This window comes from Frieseomelitta varia, unplaced genomic scaffold, assembly GCF_011392965.1.
Source record: "Frieseomelitta varia isolate USP_RPSP 00005682 unplaced genomic scaffold, Fvar_1.2 scaffold_166, whole genome shotgun sequence".
In the NCBI taxonomy this organism is placed as follows: Eukaryota; Metazoa; Arthropoda; class Insecta; order Hymenoptera; family Apidae; genus Frieseomelitta; species Frieseomelitta varia.
Genome location: NW_025109372.1, coordinates 302,867 through 329,664, shown reverse-complemented (window position 1 = coordinate 329,664; position 26,798 = coordinate 302,867). Strand labels below are relative to the sequence as shown.

The following is a 26,798-nucleotide window of genomic DNA, read 5'->3' as shown; positions in this document are numbered from 1 at the left end:
AATGATTTCTCAATAGTTTTAAGTATATTTAAGTATAACCCAGACAAAACAAATAATAAATTTATTAATTCACAATAATTTCCATCTAGTGATATCACACCGACGAGTTCAAAAAGGAAGCGACGAATTATTGTATACGGTTTGGTCACTCGTTATGGTCCGTAATCAGTTGCCAGCGCAAGTGGTTAATATTACCGGACATATTTAATCTCGTTACACTAGGAAAACTGTAAATTTTTGGAGCCTGGAAACCTCTACACATGGTTCAAATCCTGCCTTATTTATTTGATAAACGTTGGGTAAATCTGTTGAATTTTAGACGGAAATGTCAGCGAAATCTCTGAGCGAAAACGACGATAATAAATTGATTCTTGCCGCGAGTGCAACGTGACTTTCAAAAATCGCGGATAACTCGCGCCTAGGGACTTTTGCGTTTGGTACGTTGAAAGATTCGACAGCGAAGCAGACGATAGATAGAGGCACTAGCACCAAAGGTTACGGTTGCGCTTGGTCAGCCCGTCGGCCGATACGACTTGTCAGTGCGTGTACGACAGTAGGGATGTTTGGTTCGTTGTCCGTGGAACGCGAAATTTGACTCTGGAATCTCGTATTTAGGGTACTATATCGGTGCGCGTTTCTTGAGACGATCGTGGCGATCGTTTCGAGTAGAGGTCATTGGCAGGTGTGAAGATGTCTAAGTAACAGAATTTGACTATTTTAACGGAGGTGGGAATGTTTCGAGAAAAACGCGGCACTCTGTAACCCGTTATTTTTCTTGTCGAAAGAAAAAACATACGAAAGTACCGGTTGGCTCTCCGATTTCCGGTGCGTTCGATGCGCTGAGATTACGAGGACGTGGGGGTATAGCGGTGTGTGCTTACTACCCCTTGTGCTTCCACGAGCGTTAACCAAGGCCACGTGGACCACGTTGGGTGCCTGGAAAAATGTAAGAGCAAGATTTTTTTTATGTTACCGTCGCTAGATCACTCTGATAATTACCTGATTATCTAGATTCTCGACAGTGTTTCATTTTTGTTGCGCGAACTGTTCAAATCAGACAACTGGAGGTAGGAAGAGAAAACGAAAAAGACGTCAAAAATGAATGAACGTGAAAGAGAAATACATGCACTTTTTGCTCCGTGTTATCAAATTCATACCATTCTGTATAAAACCGTTAAATTGAAAGGATCTGTGATTGTCAAAATATTCGCGTAATTTATATCAGATGTTGATTGGAAATTCCGAGTGACGCAGAATATTGCTCGGATCAGTCACTTTGTCGAGTTTCACGATTTTCAACGTGTGTTTTTTTACATCGTTGTTCTGACTATTACATACTTAATTATTACGAGAAAGTTTCTGTCTAAATGCGGAAGTACTAGGCGTTCTAGCGAGACGGTCTGTGAGAGAGTCTGCAAAAGCGAGAACGTTTAAACCTTTCGATATTGACGATCGCTAAAATCTTTGATAACGACAAAAGTAAAAGAGTGATAAGTAATTAAAAACAAAAAAAAAAATACAACGGTTATTGAACGAGATTGTCCAATTGTCATTTTCTTTGCAAGTTCTAAGAAAACGCACGTAATAATTTTGGCTTATATATTATTAAACATTTTTATTACAATCAAATAACAAAGTAGTAAGAGAAAATTTCAATCGACACATTCAGTCAGAATAAAGATAAAATTATATTGTAATATTTAATATTGTAAAATATTGTAATGTTAGCCTATTAGGGAGCAAAATTTGCGTTAACGTAATATTTCAATTGTTAATTTTCAAACAATTTGCATTATCGAATTCTGCTTTTAACATTGTACCTGTGAATGAGAATTGCAAGCATTCGCGTGACTTTTCCATTACTGTTTCTTCTATTTCGTAGATTTTGCAATTTTATGAAATGTAAAGATACTGAACCAGTGACAATATTAGATTAGAAGAGACAATATTATTAGATTAGAAGTAATCTCACATTTTTATAAACAGAACTGAAGAATCGGGACACGAGTAAAATTTCAACTGCGTAGACTCGTAAATTAGTACAAAATATCCAAATAGTATGATTGTTTCTTGGTTTGATAAGTATCTAAAAAGCATCCAAAATTTTTCTTGGTTTTTGATGGATTACGTTTCACGAAACTCGGTATATTTCTCGGACATTGTCGAATGGGTCGAAGGTTAGTGTTGGGAATCTGTTTCTTTTTTTTTTTTCTTTATTCCTTTCTTTTCAAAGTGACCGTCGGTTGTGGTGTCCGGCCATGAAACCGGTTGCGCTCGGTCCGACTATCGTTGAGTAGTCTCCTAGAACCGGGGCAAAAAAAAAAGCAAGTATCCGAGCGAGGTCATCTCTGGTTCGTTATCCAAAGGACCATTTTGCTCCCAAGCATCCAAGTACATGCTTGCTTGTTGAATTGCGTAAATTTCATCACAATGCGTTGAACGATTCGCGCTCGGGCGGATTGAGCACCGGCGCGTGCAACGTTCACTGGCGTTGAGAAAATAAAAAATGGGCCGCGACAGAATTAAAATAACTGCACTCGGCGTTCACCAGTTAAAAAAGAGAAGCGACTTTGTTAGAATTTGATTTGAGATTGGCAGGGTCGGTAAAGTGGATCGCGACGGCGTGGTATGCTAGGACGAGCTACATAGTTGAGATTCTAAATGTTTGTTCATTGTAGCACTGTACAGTCTAAATTTGTTTAAATTCTTAGTATACCACAACCACTAGTAGAAGTTAGTAGAATTTAAGTTAATTAGAATTCTATTATACAAAATGAGATGAAAATTAAGGATTAACAAAATTGCGTTGGAGAATCTATTTTTGAGAGAATTAAGTTTGCAAAATTATTATTATTATTATTATACGTATGAAAGTTAAATTGAAAATTAAATATAAAAATATCTTCTCTGGTCCTTTAAACAAAAAAATTATTTTACTTTGTTACTCTCGATTGATCTCTAGATTGAAAATAATTGCAAATGAAATTTTCTTTATTCTACGATGATCTTTTCTCTTTAATACACGTCGATTCGTAATACTTAGAATTTGAACCTAATCGACTAATAGCGAGCACATTATTAACATTTTACCTTGGGCATTTTACACGTATGCGTGTTTATCGTTTACACGTTACTTGTAACGCACATTACACGTGAATGCTTTTTGTTCTTATCGATCATTGCTAATGTTTTTTTTTTTGGTTATCATTACTCGCTTTTGGATGACTAAACAACGCAGTGACCATCGGAAAATTTTCGTTTTTCAAGCTCGTTGACGTAAATGCGAATTTCAATAAAACTCGTTTCAATATTTCTTATCAAACGTGTCAAGCCAATTTGTCTCTATTAACCTCTTGCATTAGTAACTGGTTCGCGGACCATAACGAGTGACTAAACCGTCATACAATAACTTGCTTTTTTTTTTTAATTCATCGGTATATTACCGTATAGAAATTACTAAGAAGTAATAAATTTATCATTTTCTTTGCCTGGGTTATATTTCAGTATACTTAAAATTGAGAAAATATTGCAATTTTGGGCCAAATATTCACAACGTGCGTGGTGAGAGGTTAACCAACTTGCGCTGGCAACTGATTGCGGACCATAACGAGTGACCAAACCGTGTACAATAACTCGTCTTCATTTTGAATCGATACGTATATCACTGGATAGAAATTACTAAGAAATAATAAATTTATTATTTGCTTTGCCCGGGTTGTATTTCAATATACTTAAAACTGAAGAAATGTTGCAATTTTAGGCTAAATATTCTCGACGTGCGTGTCACCTCATTCTAGCGCAAGAAGTTAAGTTTCTTCGTCTCATTCGTGTTTCTCAGTATATTATATACACACACCATTTAATGAATTAATTATCGCCCAATTCGACTGTTTTATCAGTCATCGATCAATTGAGCAGGAACGTAAATTTGATTTGTCTATTCAATGCATCTAGGCTTTCGATTCACGCTTTCAAAAGCCAATCTTATCGTCACAATATTTTATGACAGCTACAAGGAATAAAATCATAGAGCAATTACTTTTAACTCTGATGACTGGTGAAGATTAAGAAAAACTAGAACAACATACTTTACTTACAGTAATACAAAATAAAATAAAATACGTCGTTCCACGATTGAAATCGCAATTTCGAACTATTTATCGTCGTTGCTCGTCGTACGATAATAATAATTAGGAAATCGGTGCAATGTTGACGCGCACGGGAACCTGCCCGTTTACATAGGGGCGTGTGGTTATTCGCTTGACCCTATTCCATCGTTCCTCTACCCTTGATATTGTCCGTGTACATTAGAACACGGGATTTACGTCGGCTGTTATCGATCACCCAGTGGAATCCTTTCGTTGTTGGTTTGTACATGCACGATAAGCACGTTTGCTTCTCTCGCAACTACTACGTGTCTATTATGAGGAAAAACCTCTCACTGTGTCTCTTTCTCCCGTGATTATCTGACTGACGATCCTCGCGGTATCAGAAGCTGTCCGAGCCAATTCGAACGACAAAATCTCGTCAGAACCTTGGAACGTTCGAAACCTCGAGGACGCGGTCGAGGGCATCGTCGAAATAGCGAATTGATTATTTAACTTCACTGGCGTCTGACTAGGTTCACAGTTGCACTTTGCCTTCTAATTATTTCCTTCAAAATCAGACGGTTATTTTCGGTGTGGAGTTTTTCATTGATCGTGACACATAAGTAGGTCTTTGGATCACTTCCATTTGGACAACGTAATTTTTGCTGCATAGCTGCTGTCGCTGCATAGCCATCGTGAAGCTTTAAAGTAAATACAATTAACGTAATTCACCCGCTGGAACCGCCCGTTCTCGCTGAATGATATTTTTTATCTATTGAAATTTCCGCTCTCGCAGCTTGTCTGCTCGCGGCGGAGAACCTCCCAGTGAACGTTCAATTGCGCAAGAGGATTAGGCTCGGGTGTTGTTTCTGCGAATGTCGAGCTCTCGTTGACGTTATTGACATTGACAAACAAATTTACAGTCCGGCCGATTAAAATGTTGCTTTGTTTTAAAGAGATTGTTCGAAGTTTTATTTTATTTCATTTTGCATTACTACATGACCACGTCATTCTAGTTTCTTTTTTTTATTTTCGCCAGTCACCAGAGTTAAAAGAAAATTGCTCTGTGATTTTATTCCTTGTAATTGTTATATATACCGTGACGATAAGATTGGCTTTTGGAGGCGTGAATCGAAAGCAGATGCATTGAATACAAATCAAATTTACGTTCCTGCTCAATTGATCGACGATTGATAAAACAGTCGAATTGATCGATAATTAATTCATTAAATGGTGTGTGTATATAATATATCGAGAAATACGAATAGATAATAGACGAAGAAACTTAACCTCTTGTGCTGGAATGACGTGACGAGAATATTTAGCCTAAAATTGCAACATTTCCTCAATTTTAAGTATATTGAAATACAACCCAGACAAAACAAATAATAAATTTATTACTTCTTAGTAATTTCTATCCAGTGATATACCTCTGAATTCAAAAAGAAGACGAGTTATTTATATTGTATGACGGTTTGGTCACTCGTTATGGTCCGCAATCAGTTACCAGCGCAAGTGGTTAACCTCTCACCACGCATGTTGTGAATATTTGGCCCAAAATTGCAATATTTTCTCAGTTTTCAGTATATTGAAATACAACCCAGGCGAAGCAAATAATAAATTTATTACTTCTTAGTAATTTCTATCCAGTGGTATATCGATTAATTTAAAAAGAAGACGAGTTATTGTATGACGATTTGGTCACTCGTTATGATCCGCGAACCAGTTACTAGCGCAAGAGGTCGAAAAGTGTGGGGTTTTATTTAAAAATTATGTGATATTTGCGAAACGTTTCAAGATTATCTCAAGATCAAAAGAATGAGAGCATAATATTTAATTCTTCATACGTTTGTCTAAAACAGTTTTGTCATTCATCTTTTTTCGTGTCATTCACATTTCTCGAGATATTTAGATGTTACCAGTTAACGGTCGTACGTGTGTACATCTGTTTCTTAAAATTAAGGCTATTCTAAAAGGAAAAGAATTAAGAACCATGCGCTACAGAATTTCAACAATGTATGCGGTCGATTATTAAAATGAATGAAACAGTAATCAAACGAAAAGGAGAATTAAAAAAATTCGCCCCGAAGAGGTTAACACAAGCACACCGCCGTAGAGCAATAAATTCTCAAGCATCAGCGTTGAAGGTGAATATTAATGAGGGCCACCGTATTTTAACTCAAAGAACCGAGAGATTCTTTCGGAGTGTTCGCTCTCTTCAATCTCGAACGACGTTGATGTTCGAGGGCACAATAACGTTATAAAGCCAATCTTCTCAACAATGCTATTGGATTATTCGGCATAAGGTGATTAGAGTTTCGCAACATTTGGTAAAATTTCCAGAAGCACTGTCGAGAACGTTAATCGATCGGTTTTGCCCAGTTATTTGCTCGCAAAACTTTTCCCCACCATTCTCTCTCTCTCTCTCTCTCTCTCTCTCTCTCTCTCTCTCTTTCTGTGCAATCTTATTAATAGCATATCTATGTCGAGTAAGTGCAAGTGCACTCAGGATCGCAAGAGAAAGAGAGAGAGAGAGAGAGAGAGAGAGAGAGAGAGAGAGAGAGAGAGAGAGAGAGAGAGAGAGAGAGGTGGAGGAGAAATGCGTTATGTTACTTCCTGCGTGCCATTCGACGCGGGGGTCATTTTCCTCAGCGAGCGTTCCTTTTAGAAAGTTCATGACCAAAGATCGTTCTCCTGGACAAATACAGACAATCAATAATAAACTATAACACACGAACTTTTATCTTATATCGTACAATTATCAATGCTGACAATGTACGTACATATTTTGTTAATCTTCTCGCAAACTGAATCAAACTGGAATACTATCCAACATTTTGGTAATCACCAAAGCGGTCGAAGTGATCACGTTTATAATTTTTCTCTGGGAATTTCATACATATTTATAAACTCAACAGTGTATTTTCAGAGTTTTGATTTTTAACATATATTAATAGAAGCTTGTGTGTGCTTTATCGTGTTATTAACTTTCTCTCGTACCTTGGCAACTCCTTCGCTACGAATATGTTCTATCGTACTTTAGTCGTTGATAATTCTAGTATCATGGCTATTTTCATCATATGGTATAGCTTGGTATTTATATGGTATAACCCTGTATAATATGGTTTAATAATGTTATAGTATGGTATAGTATGTTATAATATGGTATTATATGGTATAGTATGTTATAATATGGAATTATATGGTATAGTATGTTATAATATGGTATTATATGGTGTAGTATGTTATAATATGGTATAATATGGTATTATATGGTATAATATGATATAGTACGGTTTAATATGTTATAACGTGATGTAATGGTATAAGACAGTATACCACTGCATAATATGTTATAGTATTATACAAAATGTTATGATATGGCATAATATGGCACGATATGGTAGAATATGATATATAATAGTATACAATAGGTGTGATATGTTAAACGTGTACACCTTTTGGTCCAAGACTGAACGAGCGAAGAATTAGCTGAAAAATGACATTCGTCATTGGAACACTTGAATCGACAAACGATGAGAAAGAAAATTTTTTCGATCGATTCTGGTTTGGTTTAGATGTGCCAGCATGTCCGAGGTCAGTGCGGCAGAAGCAGCGAGCCAGGAGATCGACAGACAGACGTCGGTTTACGTGTTCTCAGGAACCGGCCGTCAGCATTATCCCGGTTCGGCGTCAACGACTCCTGTCCCCGTCGTCGATACCGCGACTCCAGTTTCAACGAGCAACGCTACCTCGTCGACCGCGAGCGCGTTCGCGAAGGGGAAGCTCGAGAAGGAGAACGTCGACGAGGAAATAGCGGCACGGGGCGGCAGACGAAGGCCATCGTCCACGAGGACCCATGCCAGATCGGCCAGCCACGGTGGAGTGTTGGTGGAATGCCTGACGAACACCGGTGGTTACCAGCCGCACGCGGGTTCCTATCTGGGGCCTCTGTCGGCGATCGGTGGTTCGAGGCCATCGGCCTTGAAGAAGCCTGGCCACCAGAGAGCGTTCAGCCAGGGTCAGGTGATGGACGTTCAGGGACACTCGGTCATGGGGCACAGCCGCGTCGGCTCCAGAACCGATTTCATTCTTCCGCCTGGCCACAGGGAGGACTCGAGGCCACCCACTGCTGGAAAAGTGCCCTCCTTCCGAGGCCACTCGCGGCAAGCGTCCAGGTAATCCAAAATTTCGTTACACTCTGTATGACGTGCCTCTGTAGGTGATTGTGAAACTGGCCGGTAGTCATAATATTTCTATATCTCGTTTCCAGACGAATAAATTGAGAAATATTTTTATAAAGTTTCTTTGGAAATATCGTTGGCCTTGTGAGACGAGAATTTATCGTCACTGTGAAATTTTTTGTGTGTAGCCTGTGATGGAAATGATGACGACTTGAAGCTTGAAATGGAAACTCGGACCATTCTCAAAATTAAAACTGACATACAATGAAAAAAAAAAAACAACGAATTTTGTTGAAAAAAAAAAAAATGCAAGTCAAATCTATTAATTTGCATTTTGCAATTGTGTTTCTAAGTAATTAATTTTTATCATTTCTGATTTTTCCTCTCATCCTTCGGAAATTTGGCGGTTCAATTTTTACAGCTTCTTAGAAATTACGTCGGATTATTTTATTATGATGAACTCATTTTTTTTTTTCAAATTCTTGACTTGAACCACTTTCGTAATTATGTATCTATAGCACATATATATGTATATAGGCTATTGTCATACTTATACTGTCTCTTTACGTTTAATACGCTAATCTGTCGACTTCCTTTCTTTTCTCGTAGATCAGAGTCGATATACACGATAAGACGTAGCGTCGAACCTCCATGGTGGAGAAGGCTCTGGGCACGATGCTTCGGTCCGTTGCCAGAGGAACCTCGTTTAAGGACGATAGTACCGAATCACCTAGTGCCGCCAAAAACGCCGCCGAGTCAGCATCCTAACGGCAAGAAAGTGAGCAATAGGTAAATTCCTTGTTGCAACCGATCCTTGTTCCGTACATTGTCATCATCAGTAATCAGTAATGGAAGATGGCGTTCCATTTTAATTACCATTCAAGCAGTAATGTCTATATTTACTATTAACCGATAGTCCTTTAACTTCTTGCGTTGGAATGACTTGTCACGCACGTCGAGAATTTTTTCTTCCAAAATTGCAACATTCTCAGTTTTAACTAGTATTGAAATATAACCCAGGCAAAACAAATAATAAATTTATTACTTCTTAATCGTAATTTCTGTCCAGTGGTATACCGACAAATTCAAAAAGAAGACGAGTTATTGTATGACGGTTTGGTCACTCGTTATGGTCCGCAATCAGCTGCCAGCGCAAGAGGTTAACCCTTTGCACTCCAAACTATTTTTCAATTTTTTTTTTTTTTTTTGGCAGTTTAAAAATATCGCGTATGACTCAAAGCTTCGAAATTCCTCTCTTTTTTTCTAGACAGTTTTGCAATTAGATATAGCGTTGCAAAAGTGTTAGAAACTAGAAACAAAATCGACATTCCTTTCGAAGTCTTCTCAATTTCCGGTTTCAAATGTGCGTTTCAGAGTACGTACAACAAAGTATACGATGCTGACCTTCCTACCTCGCAATTTCCTCGAGCAGTTCCACCGCGTGGCCAATATATATTTTGTATTTATCGTTCTACTTAATTGGGTGCCAGCCATAAACGCCTTTGGCAAGGAAGTCTCCGTGATACCCATAATATTTGTCCTTGGTGTGACAGCGTTGAAAGATTATTTCGAGGATCATCGGAGATTCGTCAGTGATCGACGTGTAAACAATTCCACCTGTCGTGTTTACGTCCGGTAAGTAAGAAATTCTGTAATTCTAGTTTCTTTTGTCAAAAGTTTCCACTTTCTAGTTTACGTCTACGTTACACTTTTACATCACAGTAGACTTGTATTCTACTATGGTAGAAAATATTAGTTTTTTTACTAATTATTATACTACAGTAGAAAATACTAGTTTTTTTACTAGTTGTTATACTTAATTTTATATCGCAAAGTATATAAGTTTGATTATTTTGCGTAAAGAGTGAAGAGTTGTATAACTTCAAAATACTGAAACCCATGATAATATATGATGACATTTCCATTCTGTACAAAATATCTCAACTTTTTTCTTTTGGAAAAAAAAGTCCCAAAGAGTACCTAAAATGTGGCACTGTGGATTAGAGCGTCGCTTTTAATTTCATTGCAAAACGTAGTACTGAAGTAGTAGCTGAGACGGAATAGCAAATAAGAATACGGTTTGTCGTAACGGAACACGAAGAATGTTTAGCGAGCAAGTCCGTGAAGGCTTCTCTGAGTGACTAGCCTTAGAACATTGGCGCCACTACGGATTACAACGTTAGCCGCCTGCATCAGTAGACGATCTAAGCAGTCTCGTAATTTATTAATACAGTAATCCCCACGTAACTAACCAAAACGAAAGTCAGTTAAGCGAGGAGGTATATTCTAGGATTGGCATCGAAAGAAAGAGTGGGAATAAGCGTCAACTTTTTTACCAATACAGGCACTAATATCGGTATCATATACATCGCTTGTTTTGTGTGGCGAGTGTTATACAGGGTAGTCACTGAAAGACATAAAATTGTTATGTCACTGCATGACATAAAACAAAAATAATTTCTACAAACACATGTTTTTTTAATTTTTTATTATTAAAAAAAAAAAATGAAATAAAATACTACAAAGAAAGGAAATAAAAAAGATTGAAAATGAACAAGTTATGACTTTTTCAAACTCTTCAGCTTTTCAGTGGCCACTCTATATTTCACGCGGTCACACCTCTAAAGTATCGTAGAGTGGGGATAGGCCCAATTCCAAGAATTGGTGGGGGTAAACGCTGGTTCCGTAGTCCAAAGTCAGTCACGTGGGGACCACTGTATCTCACGAAACTACGAAAATGGCCGAATGGTATAATAGATCTGTGGTTAGGTTTGTTACGTGCTCGTTGCTCGATTGTAATCTAAGCAACGAAAAATTAAAAAGTTCGTGAAATCGCAGAACTTGGAACGGGGGTTGAAGCGTGACTTCTGACTTCTCGTGCTCTTTGCTTTGCTCTTTGCTTTTAATTCGGATAATGGGGTTCACGGCCTTGGCCACAAGCCTCGGAGAAGTTAAAATTAAAATTCACGATAGAATACGGGATTCGATATATGGTCGCAGAGAAGTGAGGGGTTCTCGAAATGTTTTTGAAAAGACATTGTTGTTCTTGCACGCGAGTGTCTGTACGAGTATATACCGGTTTGTGCTCGAACGTAGAGAAGAAAGTGTTCTCTCCTCGTGTCCCTGTCGCGGAAGAGAATTATCGTGTGTCCCTGTTCGTGTTTGGAACTTTAATTTTCGCCGGTGCTCGTTTCCCCTTCGAAAAACGTTCGAAACGTCGGAAAGTTGCTCGCGAGGACTCGAACACGGCAACAAAGAAAAAGAGAAAGAAGAAAAAACAAACATGCAATTCTTTTCGCGGTCGTGACAGTTGCGTTTCGTTTCTTTCCTTGTTTGGTCGTCGTTACTCCGACGTTGTGTAAATGCAATCTTATCGCTATAGGAAGCCTTGTTTATTCACCGTTTTCTCAGCCTTCGTACTAAGAATTTCAAGGTATTTTTGTAGTTGCGTGTACACACATACATACACATATGTACCAGAAGCTCTCGAAGCGATATTTCATTGTAACAAACAAAAAAATCTCCCGAAATAGAATTTTTCTCGATCAATCTGTGTTCTCCGCGTGCTTAACCTCTTACACTGGTAACTGGTTCGCGGACCATAACGAGTGACCGAACCGTATATAATAATTCGTCGCTTTCTTCTTCTTTTGAACTCGTCGGTATGATAACACCGGGTAGAAATTATCAAGAGGTAATAAACTTATCATTTGTTTTGCCTGGATTACATTTAAATATACTTAAAACTGGGAAAACGTTGCAATTTGGAAAAAGAAATTCTTGACGTGCGTGGCACGTTATTCCAACCCAAGAGGTTAAGATGATCATCTCACAATCAGCTGATTTCAGGAAGTAGCAGACGAAAGGAATAAGATAGCTTAGCAGATTTTTAGTAATGGCAATTGTTACGATTTATTCGTTTGTTTCATGCACGGAATTTTATTCTGTAAATTTTATATTACTATTTTGTATTTCTTCGTACTTTGTAAATTTTATATTACGTATTTATTTATCTCGTACAGTGATTTACGAAAGCATTTGAACGTAATGTATAGGTACACGTTACTCATGAATTTGCATTGAAAATGAAATTTCTTCAAAGTCAATTGATATTTATATAACGTGCGAAGGAGTATCCCATTTTATTCCAACTTTTAATCTTTTATTTTTTGCTCTGATTTGATTTAATCTATCAGAGCAGCGATTCTCAACCTTTTTTTCTCTTACTCTTCTCACCCGGCTCAAAAAAGTTTGATTAATTTTTTTTCCATTTTCTTACGTTAGCTCATATTAAAATTGTCAAACCTAATGTCATTTCAAAACCCTGTAACTTTGTTTCTGTGTTTTTATTTTAACTCCTTTCTTTTGGGCGTTTTCCGCCATTATCAATCTTATTTTAATCCCAACACCATTGTATTAGAGAAACCTTAAATCATCTTCAAATTACTAGAACTGACTCTTTTAAAAATACTTCAATTTTAACGGCCGTTTCAACCGTCGAGTCGTCATTTCGCGACGATATCGAACAGTGATTCGAGTAGAAAGCGCCAAGTCCGTAAACGTTTGTGCACCATCTGTGACGGGACCGAGTGACAGTAGGAAGTAACTAGGCGCATGTATCGGCTGGCAAAGCCGGAGAACGTAGAGAGAGCATATATCATCTATAATGTAGCTCAATTTCGCGAGACTCGTCACGATCGATGGCCAAGCACGCAGAGCGGAGGCGACTTGTAAAATAATACGACCCACCGACCTTGCCCTTCGTCGTGCCACTCACTTCTTTGCAATTTGCCCGATGAAACGTATGACTTTCTTTCTCCCCAAGGAAACTGCTGGCTAAACGAGCCGATTGCTGATTTATTAACGCGCTTTGCTCGCTGACAGTTGATCGTAACCTTCGATCGAAATCAATTCAATATCTAGTCCAAAGCCAGCGAAACCTTTTTTTTTTTTTTCTTTTCTTTCAATCGTCCCAGATATTACACCGCAATTCTCCCCGTATCATACAGCTACTGAATTAATAATCGTCCACGACTGATCCGTTGGCCACGATAACGCTCGATGATACGATAACTCGAATCAATTCGCGACAAACGACACCCCCGTTACCATTTTTTATCATCTTCGTTGTCATTCTTCTTCACTTGCGTTCTCACGCTTTGTTAAAAAGAAAAAAACACTAGTTTTGCTAATTTGGAAATTTCGGTAACTTTCGAGATATTTGATAAAGTATGGTTTATGAAAACTAAATTTCCCAACTTTGAGGGTAGTTTTCGCCCCCTATCGACGATTCTCAAAAATAAAAAAGAAAGGATACAAGTGAAAAAAAATTAAGGGCTACCCATAATTAGTAATCTAATTTATTATAACATAACCTATATTCTAGTTAAATATAGTGACATTTAGTCATATTATGTTTATGATTAAATTATGTTACAGATTAAAACTGTCTTAACTTTTGAATAAAATAAAATTCAGTACAGTATGTAAAAAAACTTGTATTACTCATGGGCACTACTAATATTTTTTCTGAAAAGTCAGAAAGTTTGTATTATTTAAAATATTGACGATGATCGTTGGCTCTCAAAAATCACGACGATTTCTTTATTCACGGTTTATTTGCCTCGTGTATTCGATTAATTTGTCCCAACGATTTTCTGTCGTTTCAAAGTTATGGCTCGACCTACATACATTGTTGTGCGAAACGTTTAACGTGCAGATCTGCGCGATAAAATTCGGTCACGTAAACACGACGTTTCATCGCCGCCCACGATTGTGTAGTTACTCGGTAGATTATGAAGCGAATCGCGACAGGTGTCTCCCGTGTTTCATTGATTTCGCCCACGAGACACATTAGTGAATATTCATCGGCTCGCATCGATCGTCTGTTTTTGTTTCTTACGGCAGAAACCGGTAAAAGGATTACGTCAGCTGAAACAAGGATTGGGGGGGGGGGGGGGGAAGGTTGAGCTTGGATAGAGAGAAATATGTCAGAGAGAATATCTAAAGTAGTCACCACTTAACCTCTTGCGTTGGAATGACGTGCCACGCACATCGAGAATATTTGGTCCAAAATTGCAATATTTTCTCAGCTTTCAGTATAACTCAGGCAAAGAAAATGATAAATTTATTACTTCTTAGTAATTTCTATCCAGTGAGATATACCGATGAGTTCAAAAAGAAGACGAGTTATTGTATGACGGTTTGGTCACTCGTTATGGTCCGCAATCAGTTGCCAGCGCAAGTGGTTAACCTCTTACCACGCACGTTGTGAATATTTGGCCCAAAATTGCAAAATTTTCTCAATTTTCAGTATATTGAAATATAACCCAGGCAAAGCAAGTAATAAATTTATTACTTCTTAGTAATTTCTATCCAGTGATATACGGATTAATTCAAAAAGAAGAGTTATTGTGTGACGGTTATGGTCTGTGAACCAGTTACTAGCAAGAGGTTAAGCGTCCGCACGTTTCCCATTTAGGTATTCGCTATCCCCACCAATTCTTAGAATTGGAACTATTCCCCCCCATTCTACTTTACCATGAGGTTGCGTGAAACAAACGATATATCGATACCGATATTTCAGCACATTACAATTGTTTCGGATCGAAGTTAAATAGGCAAATTTTATCTTAAGTAACAAATACAGTAATTGCCTGATTTTCATAAGTATTACAAGTAGTTGAATATTCTCTTAATACATTAATAATCATACCAAATTACATTCAGTAATAAGAATAAATAAATGGAGTAAAGTAAAAATATTATAAAGTAGAAATAAATAATAATAAAAAGTGTGAATAAAAATTATTTTGAATTGTAACAATCTATCGTAGATTTTGCATGATTTGCAATAATTTTTTGTAGATAATGTAACAATCTGTCAATTAGTGAGGACACTGCCGATATTTGTGCCTGATATTGGTGCAACAGCTGACGCTCATCCCCTCTCTTTTCTACTAGTATTCAATTCAGAGACTATACCTCCCCACTCAAGCGTCTGTTTTCGGTCCCTACTGCGGACGCTTAAGTGGGGGCCAGCTGTAATATGTAGTATGACGTTAAGTTCGGGTGAGACGCGAGTTGTCCTTGTCGGAACGTATTTGCGAACGTCGAAAGGGAAGTAACGGAGATGAATTTTCGTCGTAGCGGAGAGGAAAGGAGGTCGAAGGAAAATTGCACGCACGTTCCTCCCGGGAGAGCACTCGTTGTCCTTGTCGGAATTGAACGATCGCGTAACGTACTTGGTTACACGTTCCGTTATTTCGAGTTCCGTGGTACACTGTTGCGCGTAATTACGATTGCCAATTAAGCGAAACCGAAGCGCAGAGATACGCATCGCGTCGTTCTTGCACAGAGAGGACTCTTTCGTTCGTTTCCTAGTCGATCTAGTTTTTTTTTCTTTTTTTTTTTCTAGAAATATAGTACGTATTGAAAATTGGCAGGAGAACACGGCCAAAGACGTCGGTACCTTCCGTCACTCTGAACCAAACTGGTTGAGACGGATTTCAATTTGTTAATAATAGAACTCGTGAGGCTGGTAGATCGATGCACGAGCGTTTCGTCGATTTGGCTTGTTTCCTTTCACGGAGAAGAGGACGCGACGAGGGGAACGTGCATGATGGTAGTGGCTTGTAATCTTCGTCTATGATCCTCGTTCGTTTGACGATAGCCACTAGTTTAATTAACGTGGTAAAGTCGGTGAATGCAAGAGAGGATACCGATTCCTCGGGCGCCGAGAGAATCTCTTTCTACTTCCGCAGCAACGCGTTCCTTTCGACCTTTACCTACTTAATGTACGGTTACACGCACGCGCTCGCTGACCTTCTTCGCTCTCCCGTTTAATTTCGTTCACTGATGACGAGATCGACAGTCGGCCAGCCAACCAGCCAGCTAGCCAGCTTTCCGCGCGGTGGTTTGCCCGCAATGTCAAGAACAGGGGAGACCTTCGCCACGAATTCCAGCTGCCGATTAACGTATTTCAACCGGTTCGAGGCTACCTCGTTACACGACGCGACACGCGACGCTCTCCCGCGAGATATCGTCACGCGATTCCAACTCCGCGGCTCCGCTTTGACCGTATAACCGTACGCGATTTCTGTGTCGAGTCTCTTTCGATAGTTCTCCCCGAGACGAAACAGCGAGATGCACGTGTCTGGTACCTAGCACGTAGCGTGTAACAAAATCACAGTCGCATGCACGTAGTTATGTCGAAACTTATAAGACTATAAGTACGTACTCTAGGTCGTTAGGGATATATTTGCCGAGAAACACCGACAAATTTACTCGGCATTTCACATCACAACATACACGTGTCGCATAAACGAAATGATACATTTATAATGGAGTAATTATACAATAGTGTACTATAGGGTTACATCACGAGGCACGTGTAATACAAATGAAGTAATAGATTTATAAATATAATTACAAAGTGATTATATTTATATAAATTTATAAAGTAATTATGTGTAACGAAATAATAGATATAGTAATAAAGTAATTATATATACGTATAAGGTGAGATTAATCAAAGCCGCGTTCTTAAACAATAAATGATAATAACATATCCTTGGCACAATAATAAAGTAATATATACATGTATATAAGGTGAAACTAATTAATTAAGACGCGTTCTTAACGAATAAATGATATATCCTTGGCGTAATAGTGAAGTAATTATGAAATTATCAAGAAGAAGACGTATTATCGTTTGGTCACTCGTTATGGTCCGTAAACCAGTTACTAGCAAGAGGTTAACGAATAAATGATAATAACATATCTCACTGACTCGCACCGTACGATCGACACAGAACGACGACGAAGTGACAGGAAGTCGAGAAGATCGGTCCTTATATGGGAGCTCGACTCCTTTTCGACGCTTAGTACACGTGTTCGGGGGAAAGTTGAGTTTTTCCAGGGATGTTGCCAAGATGGCCGAAGGTTAGTCCTAGCGACGTCTGTGGTTTATTGGATCTGACTGCGAGGCCAAGGCCAGTGGTACGCATCCTCCACGTATAAAATAAAAGCGGTCAATTTGTGTTAAATATGCAAAAAAATTGCCAATTAAATTTTGTAATCAATCAATTTGTATTAATAATATCATATAATTAATATTTGATAATTATGTGTAAAGAATATATATATTTAAAAATAATTATACAATTTACGCAATTATACACTTGTACAATTCGACGTTTAGTCGATAGCTCGCGTAGAATCCAATTGACTTGCGTCTCTACTTCCGAGTATTTATTTATAGTCTTCAGGTACCACTAATTCTTTCTAGGGATTTCCTTCTAGGGAGATCCTTTGCGTTTGTTTAATGTTTTTCCTTTAACGTGAATTTTATTGTACTGCTTCATACTTTCTTCTTTACATGTTTATTTGAATTAAATATCGAACCGTTCGAATATGTCATTTTTGCTGAAATTTTGCAAATTGCAAATCGGCGTGTTAAAAAGTTTGGCCAGCAAAATATAACTTTAGAGACTCGCGTCATTCCGGCTACCTCGATTATTTTGCACGATAATTATCGTCGGTAAGTAACGTGAGTAAATTGACAAATTACCGACTGTGTTGACCGACTGTGTAGCTACCTCGTGATTGTACAATTTTCAAAAGGCGTGCGTGAAAACATTTGTCAGGAAAGGTGCAGGAAATGAACATTTATCGCTATCAGGTGTAATCGATTTAATCTAACGGTGTCGGCAAATTGTTTTGCAAATGTCAAATTCGTTTCGGTCGTTTCGCTTTTTTTTTTCGAAGTGGTGACGTCACTTGCCACCACGAGATCGATATCTGCCATTATTGTTGCTGTTCTGCCAAACAGCGTACGTCAGAGTGGATCTCCTGTTTCAAAGTTAGCCGTTTAATGTATTTATACGTGAATTTTTCTTCGTGTGGTGTTAAACGGTCACTGATGTCATCGATTGATGCATCGATGCATTTTATGCGATGGAATATCGGTATCGTGTCACACAGTTAAGTATGTGCGCACGTTTGAAATACTTGAATATTTCAGTCAGAAATTCTCAGAGTTGCGTCCGGACTTTTTGTTAAATTGTCTACGAAGAAGAAAGGACATGTCACGTACGTCTTCGTATACGCCACGTTGTAGGAACAATTATTAGAATGGAAAGAACAAGTTAAACTATTGTATATCTAACCACTCGTATACTCTGTGTATAACGAAGACGTGTTGCATAAAAGAATTTCTAAGGCTACCCAGTTGCTGCCGTCATCGCGACCGATATTTATCAATACACCGTTGTCGTAAAAAAAAAAAAAAAGAAAAAAAACATTCAAATCACCTGCAAACTATCTACATCCGTAAATACGCGGATTTTTGTTTTATTTCTGAAAAGATTCATTTTTCAACTGAAAAAATTACGGACAGGTGAAACTACAATGATACATTAGTTTTGTAGACTTGTACGTACAGTGTGTACATCGAGTGTTTTGCTTCGAAACAGATTTAGGTCATTTTTTTTTTTTTTTAATCTTTTTTTTGTCAAGTCGTTCCAAGAAAGACTGTGTTCTTATAAAAAAAAAAAAAAATATGTGCCTTTCAGAAAATTACTACCTGTCACGATTAAGAAAAAAAGAAGTTAATTTTATCTTTGTCTGGCGACGAATCGAGTTTTCTGCAGTTAAATCGGTGCCGTTCAGTGTTACGGTAATCGAAACTCGTGAGGCTAAACATCACGAATTTGCATTTTCCTCGATCACGTTGACATTGAACGCGTGTACGTATGCACGTGTCTATCTTGCTCCGCGTAGCGATTAGTCTCATTATTGAATGCTCGGAGAGATAACGATCTTTCACGGTTAGCGAAGGAATTCTCTCAGACAACGCTGGCTTTTGATATTTAAACTACAGTTGGAAAACGAATTTCCGTTTGTATCTGATCTCGATCGTTCATTTTGTCTCTGGACAAAAAACGTGGGACAATTCGAGAATGAGTTATTAACAGTGAATTTTTTTTCACCTTATTAATTGTATTTCGAATTTGTTAGGTACTATTATTTTATTTTGTAGCAATTTAACAGATTCAAGTGCCCCTGAGAAGGGACAGTCATAGAGACAGTTAATGTCACTCATTTTTCTCTTTTCTTTCGACAAAATGATACACGCGACGTACGTACATATGTATCTTTTAGATGTAGCTGGTTGAAACGCCTCAAAGAAGGTAACAAATGGTTCCAATTATGTTACGAAAGGTTGCACGGATCAGTGATTCTTATTTGACGAGACAAAAACCATGTAATAGCGACCCCTTAAGTGGAGTCTAGGTCAGATTTGATCGTTCCTCGTGTGTGTCGTATACGACGTTGAGAACCAACGTGTCCCGCTTGGAAAGTTGGAAAGTGACTTTGAAGTGGCCTCTGTACTTATTATTCCACAATTATTTCACTGTTACCTCAAATTATTGCACGAAGAAAATATTCATCTACATATTATAATAGCTCTCGAAGCGAAGAAATTTGTTTCCTCAATCGAAAAAAAAAATCGTTCATAATGAAATTGAAACTATTAATTTTTCGACCCATGTTTATTAGAACTTTTCTTTCAGCGAGTTTATCTAACCTAGAAATTGATCCCTTTTTTCTATTCACCCTGTATATAAGTCAACCAGAACGCTGATTCGTTCGTATGATTCGAATTTGTGATCAATTGGTAACTCGAATAAAATTAAACTCGACCTTTCTCCGATTCGCATTTCTCCCCCACTCTTCGATCGTTTGCACTATCAATGAGCGAGCGTCTCGTGATTATGAACAGTAATGACAATTAATTGAGAATGATCAACGTCTGGAACGTTGACAGTTCGTCTGTTGCTAAATATACACATATAAGGCAACAATCGATCGCGAAAGTTGTTTCGTTTCTGTTCATTGACAGCACAACGTGTTGGCAATAGTGCTACGAAAAAAAGGAGCAACGTCGTTTGGATGGATATTAAACTAACTAGAGATACATGATAAATACATCCGCTCCTACATTCACGCGGACTATCCGTTCCACGTGGATTCGTTTCACGTGAAACGGGGAAGAAAACAAGATATTGGAATGAAAATCTGATACAAGTTATAAAAATACATATTTATTGCACACTGGTTAAAAGAGGAAAGAAAAATATTATAATAATGACATTTCAGAAAACAAAAGTAAATTTCATTCTATGTCAACGATCAATCTTTTCTTTTTAGTTGGATCATTATCCTTGTAGTTTGAAATATTTGAAAGTTCGACTTCGTTCTCATTTTGTTAATGTCAATCTTTTCGGATTGATTCGTTCTCAAACTTATCTTTCGCTAGATTTTCGTAAACTTGAATACCGCTGGATAACCGTTTTGTAGAAAACGGGCCAAACTTTTCTACCTTACGCGCCAATTTTTTTCTCAAGTGAGCCTCTAAATTATTTTAACAACAAAAGTGTGTTTATAAATAGTAAATGTGTAAAAAGAACGTTAGAAAAAGACAAAAAAAAACTCACTTTTTAATGAAATTTAAATATTTGCTCTTGACCAAATTATTTGTGCTATGTTAGGTTATATTATATCTTTGCGCATTGCGTTGGTCACCCTTACGCTACAAGTGTTTTTCATTTGTGTACTGTTGCTGTTACTTTTAAAAATTCTAGGGAAATATATTTTCTAACCGCTTGTATATACCATCGCGTAACTAGTGTTATAATTGTAGAAAGACTCGCGTAAAAGCAAGTACCGCGTAAATGAAAGGACGTACTTTTACACTTATCTTCTTTCGCAAACCCTCATCCCCCTTTTGATCGATCAGTCGAGGATGCATTTCTGGAGAGTACGTTTCGCGTGATTGCAGCGAGGACGACAGGTATGTGAAGGTGGCGTGGAAAGACGTGAAGGTCGGCGACCTGGTTCACCTCTCGAATAACGAACTCGTGCCGGCCGATGTTCTCCTCCTACGAAGCAGCGATCCACACGGCGTTGCGTACCTCGACACGTGTAATCTCGACGGCGAGACGAATCTGAAGGAACGGCAGGTTGTCCGAGGCTTCGTGGATCTTCAAGATACCTTTGAGCCGGCGAAATTTCGATCGGTGATCGAGGTCGATCAACCGAGCACGAGGATATACCGGTGAGAGCTGTCCGTCGATAAACAATGTTTGTTGCGAAGACAATAATTACTAGAGATACACGCCAGAAATAGTTACTAGAAATAGAGAGCAGAGATCGACGAGATGTGTCAATATGAAAAAAATTGCAGGTTTCACGGAGCCGTGGTACACCCGAACGGTGGCAGAGTACCTGTTTCTACGGAGAATCTTTTACTCAGGCAGTGTTTGTTAAAGAATACCGACTTCGTTGAAGGTATAGTGATATACGCCGGTCACGAGACGAAAGCGATGCTCAACAACGGCGGACCTAGATGCAAGGTATTTCTAGCTATAGCAATATATCTACAAAAAAAAAAAAAAAAAAAAAAAATGAAAAGTACTTAAGGGGTCTAGGTTCTTTGAATAACGAAGAAAGAATTTTTTCAGCGTTCACGATTGGAGAAGCAAATGAACAGCGACGTGATATGGTGCATGGTGATTTTGGTGGTGTTATGTACGATTGGCGCGGTCAGCTATCGATTTTGGATCTCCCAGTTTTCCGACCAGACGTTCGTCCCGTTCATCTCAATCCTTCAAGATCCGAACTACGAGAGCATGCTAACGTTCTGGACGTTCGTGATCATTCTCCAAGTGATGATACCGCTGAGCCTTTACGTCACCATCGAAGTGGCGAAAGTGGGCCAAGTTTATCACATCGGGCACGATATCGCCCTTTATGACGCGGAGACGGGACGCTCGGCTGAATGTCGCGCGCTCAATATCACGGAGGAATTGGGTCAGGTGAGTAAATTGATCGCGAGCTTGTGCGTGGTCTCGATAAGGAAGCAGCACCTCTTCTTTTTTTCTTTTTCTGTTTCTTTTTCTTTTTACTCAATAGGTGCAGTATATATTCTCTGATAAAACCGGCACGCTGACGGAAAATAAAATGCTGTTCAGACGGTGCGCCGTGGGGGGACAGGATTATTCGCACGGCGGAGACGGTGAGAATTTGATACCGTCGTCACGGCTGAAGGAAGACCTTCTTATAGGCACATTCAGGCATCATCTGCAAGAATTTTTAATCGTATTAGCGATATGTAATACCGTTGTGGTCAACTCGCAACCTCACTATGACACCATGAACTCTAGCGGGGTGATTGAAAAGCCTCAGATAAACGGCGAAGAATCTGGAAGGTTTGTGTACATTCTTGTTTTCGTGAACTCTCGTATATGCTCGTCGAAATTTGATCCACGTATTTCGATTTGTCGACATCGAACAGATAGAGAAAATCATCCTGTTGAAATAAAAATTTAATTCAAATTTAATTCAAAATTAATAAAATTAGTTTTTCGTAAAAAAAAAAAAAAAAAAAAAAATAGATTAGAAGAAACTTTTGGCCCACCCTTACAAAAATAACACTCTGATACATAAGGATTGACGAGTCACTAATTATTTACCATTCGTTGTTGCAGATACACGAGAATGATAGATTCTAGAAGCTTAACTCCTTCGCCAATCATTCCTCTATCTGTGCTGTCTCACCCGACCAATAGTCTCGATGAAAACGTGTCATCGATTTCTTCGATGGTTGAAATAGAATCGGTGCTCCATAATTCCACTAACAATAAGCTGTCGAATAAATTACCGAGGTCATTACATATACTTTTCTCAGTGTGATTTCGTTTCCTTTTTTTTTCTTTTTTTTCTCATTCCAGCGTATCATTTGTAATTAATTGCAGGCCGAAATTTTTAAATGTGACGTCAATATCGAGTTTAGGAATGGGATTGTTAGGAAGGAAACTGTCCCCGAACGGAGAGCACAAGAGACGCAGTCCGCTAAGTCCCGTTACTGACGAGAGTGGGAAGAGCAGAGACGAATTGTTACCTACGGCTGCGATTTACGAAGCGGAAAGTCCGGACGAGCTTGCTCTAGTGAACGCTGCACGTGCTTACAACGTAAAACTCGTTAAACGAACGGCGCGTAGCGCAATCATTTCCTTGCCGGATAAATCTGTTCTTACTTTTGAAATTCTTCACGTAAGCTTGTCTCTTCGTGGACAAATCTCCTTATCTCTCGTTAGCGAAAGCGTAATCAGGGTAGTTTTAAAAACGTGCCAACGCTTCAAATTACAGGTCCTACCGTTTGACTCCAACAGAAAATGCATGTCCATTTTAGTCCGGCATCCCATCACTAACGAGCTAGTGTTGTATAGTAAGGGTGCCGATACAACGATTCTATCGTCTCTGACCCCCCAGGATGAAAATTCTGTAACGACGATCAAAGTTCGACAGTATCTTCAGTCGTACGCGCGTCAAGGTCTTCGGACTTTGATGATGGCTAAAAAATCTCTGACAACGCAGGAATACGAAAACTGGCGGCAAATGCATTCCGAGGCGGAGCTTGCGATGGAAAATCGTGAGGTCCGCATTAAAGATTCATACGCGAGTCTCGAATGTCATTTAACTTTATTGGGAGTCACTGGAATTGAGGATAAACTTCAAGCTGGAGTACCTGAGACTATGGACACTCTAATGGCAGCAGGGATCGTAGTGTGGGTCTTAACAGGTATCTTTTTCATTGCACAGTAAATTCAAGTTAAAAATCTATGGTTAATAAAATGTGGTGTTAAATTGAAAGGAGACAAGCCAGAAACCGCAGTTAATATTGCATACTCAGCGCGTCTTTTTTCGCCTGCGATGCAATTATTGTGGTTACAAGCAAGATCAAAGTCTGTTGCTGAGGCCTTAATTCATGGATATTTAGAGTCTGCACGTAAAGATAGTACAACTCAGGGGATGGATAACATTAGAGAAATCACAATGTTTAATCGCGACGTGGCAGAGAATGATGCACATAGGGCAGATAGCCCATGGCCGAGACAACGTGCACTCGTTGTCGATGGCAAAACCTTAACTGTTATCCTTGATCCACGATCGGGATTAACTCGACTGTTCCTTGAATTAACGAAAACGTGTTCTAGCGTATTGGCCTGTAGAGCCACACCTCTTCAGAAGGTATAGTAAATTCATTTTTACCTTCACGTTTACTTCACAGTTTCCACAGTTTATCTCATGGACTTTTTTGGTATTGGTTTTAGGCATATATTGTACGTATAGTGAAGGAGCAATTAGGAATGAGAACTTTAGCAATTGGTGATGGTGCCAATGACGTTAGTATGATTCAAACGGCAGATGTAGGGGTTGGTATCTCCGGGCAAGAAGGTACACAAGCTGTCATGGCCGCAGACTTTGCCATTTCAAGATTCTCAATGCTTAGCAGACTTCTTTTGTTGCATGGTCATTGGTGTTACGATCGCTTGTCTAGAATGATCTTGTATTTCTTTTACGAGAACGCTACCTTCGTTTTCGTTCTGGTTTGGTATCAGGTATAGTATTATATATTTTATTTTATTTCTAATACGCTAGTTTTTACAAATAGTTTTTTTTTAATAGAAATGATTTGTTGTTTTGGCAGTTGTACTGCGGATTTACTGGAACAGTTATGGTGGACCAAATATATTTAATGCTCTATAATTTAGTGTTTACGTCTATGCCACCACTTATGTTAGGTATATACGATCAAGTAGCTTCACCTGGCGTTTTATTATCCATGCCCCATGTGTACAAAAGAGGACGTCTCGGGCTTGTATATCAATCGTATACATTTTGGATAATCATTGCTGATGCTTTGTATCAAAGTATCGTTATTTTCTATGTAAATGAGGGTGTTAGTATAGTCTCAAAATACCTTGATATAATACAAATTAATACAGTGACATTATTAGAACGCAACTATTTTGTTTAGGTATACTATGATTCAGATATTGACATTTGGGAGTTTGGAACTACTATATTGACCTGTTCCATTGTTATCGTGTTGACCAATATTGCCATAGAAATTAGATCTTGGGTAAATTAATTTTTTGTAAAGTGACTGTAATCCAAAGATATATTCCATTGAATATTGCATGTTGTAAGACGCGGTTTTGTTTTCAGACGTTAATTCATCTTTTTGCTGTATTGGGATCATTGGGAATATTTTTCGGTTTTTGTTTAATTTATAACCTAGTTTGCGTTAATTGTATGGGTCTCCTATGTTCGTATTGGGTAATGGAAATGGCTGTCATGAGATACACGTACTGGCTTACAGTAATACTTACCTGTGTTCTAGCATTGATGCCTAAGTATGACTTTTACATCTTACATTTTAACGCTTGGTAAATGTTGCAAAAATTAAATTACATGCAATTTTTATTATTGTTTATCCAGATTATTTTATAAAACCGTAAAATCGACAATAAATCCAGATCTCGTACAAAGTGCCACGTTTAATGCACCATTAAAAAGTGGTAGCCATAGACAACGAATCGCTGAGAGAAGTGAAAATAGTTTTATTGCTGGTTGGTCACGTTCAACGCAGCATGTCACTATAAGGTATGCACACGTTTTATCTCTTTAAATACAGAATATGGATTTTGAATTATTAAATATATTCTTTAAATTTTTTTTTATATTTCAGAACTGAGACTAAACACGATACGTTGACAACTATCGTTGCATGACATATCTCGAAAAATCAAAAAAGACTGTCAGCCTGTAACAGAATAATCAAGATTATTAACAGTGCTGTTTCGTCGAAACTGTCAGGACAAAAGCATGTTCTTCGCCGCATTTTAATCTGTACTGTTCCTAAGAATCTGTAAAAGTATTGTCCTGAAAAGTGTATTATTAATTTTAATATGCATTTTTTCACCAAAAGAACATTACACCTTATCGAAGCTATATCGATCGTTGTAATCAGCGTTTACCATCGATCGTTTTCGTTATTCATCGAGTGGCCTTAAATCCAGACTACTATTGTTTATTGCATTTGATGGCTGTGACTTTTAGGGACCAAAACTTTTAATCCAGTAGTAATATCAACGTCAATTGATTGAAAGGTTCACGTAGACACGAGTTGAATGTTGAATCAGCTTAATAACTTTTATTCGAGTTGCAACCGTTTTCCTTAGATATGGATATAAAAGAGTGTATAATTGTAAAAAGAGAAGTTAAATGAATATATTATATATCTATGGAATTCGTACTACATAAGTTACAAAGTAAGTCAGCGCTGATCATACGAGTGTGGTGCATGTGAATTTTACACTCGGAATATTGTATTATTGTAATTTCGAAAACACGTACGTGTACGATTTGCCAGCGTAGAAGTTTTATTAAACGTGTATAATCCGTGTTGGATGTCGTAACAACACTCTACTTGCAGGTAGTAGACATAGTATTTTGATAAATGATTAAGAAAAATCTGCGTGTATATAGCGATAACAAGTAAAAACGAGTGTTCTGTACTTTGTCGTTTCATTCATATCAGATTTCTGTTGCCTCCTATAAATCCTTTAACAATATCAGAGAATACCATCGTACCTTCGTTTCCATTTCCAAAGTA

At 38.1% G+C, this 26,798-nt stretch overlaps 1 protein-coding gene across 1 annotated transcript; it reads left to right on the top strand.

Moving 5' to 3' along the window:
- Nucleotides 1-519: 519 nt before the first annotated feature.
- Nucleotides 520-26,700, top strand: LOC122538527 (phospholipid-transporting ATPase VD). The gene is made up of 18 exons (XM_043672686.1): nucleotides 520-946; nucleotides 7,667-8,266; nucleotides 8,882-9,061; nucleotides 9,647-9,907; nucleotides 21,117-21,392; nucleotides 21,522-21,690; nucleotides 21,799-22,152; nucleotides 22,250-22,545; nucleotides 22,825-23,001; nucleotides 23,092-23,389; nucleotides 23,486-23,918; nucleotides 23,991-24,367; nucleotides 24,451-24,738; nucleotides 24,828-25,079; nucleotides 25,158-25,262; nucleotides 25,349-25,536; nucleotides 25,622-25,786; nucleotides 25,872-26,700. The coding sequence occupies exons 2-18, from the start codon at nucleotides 7,677-7,679 to the stop codon at nucleotides 25,912-25,914; spliced, it is 4,452 nt and encodes a 1,483-aa protein (XP_043528621.1). The 5' UTR covers nucleotides 520-946; nucleotides 7,667-7,676; the 3' UTR covers nucleotides 25,915-26,700.
- Nucleotides 26,701-26,798: the final 98 nt, after the last annotated feature.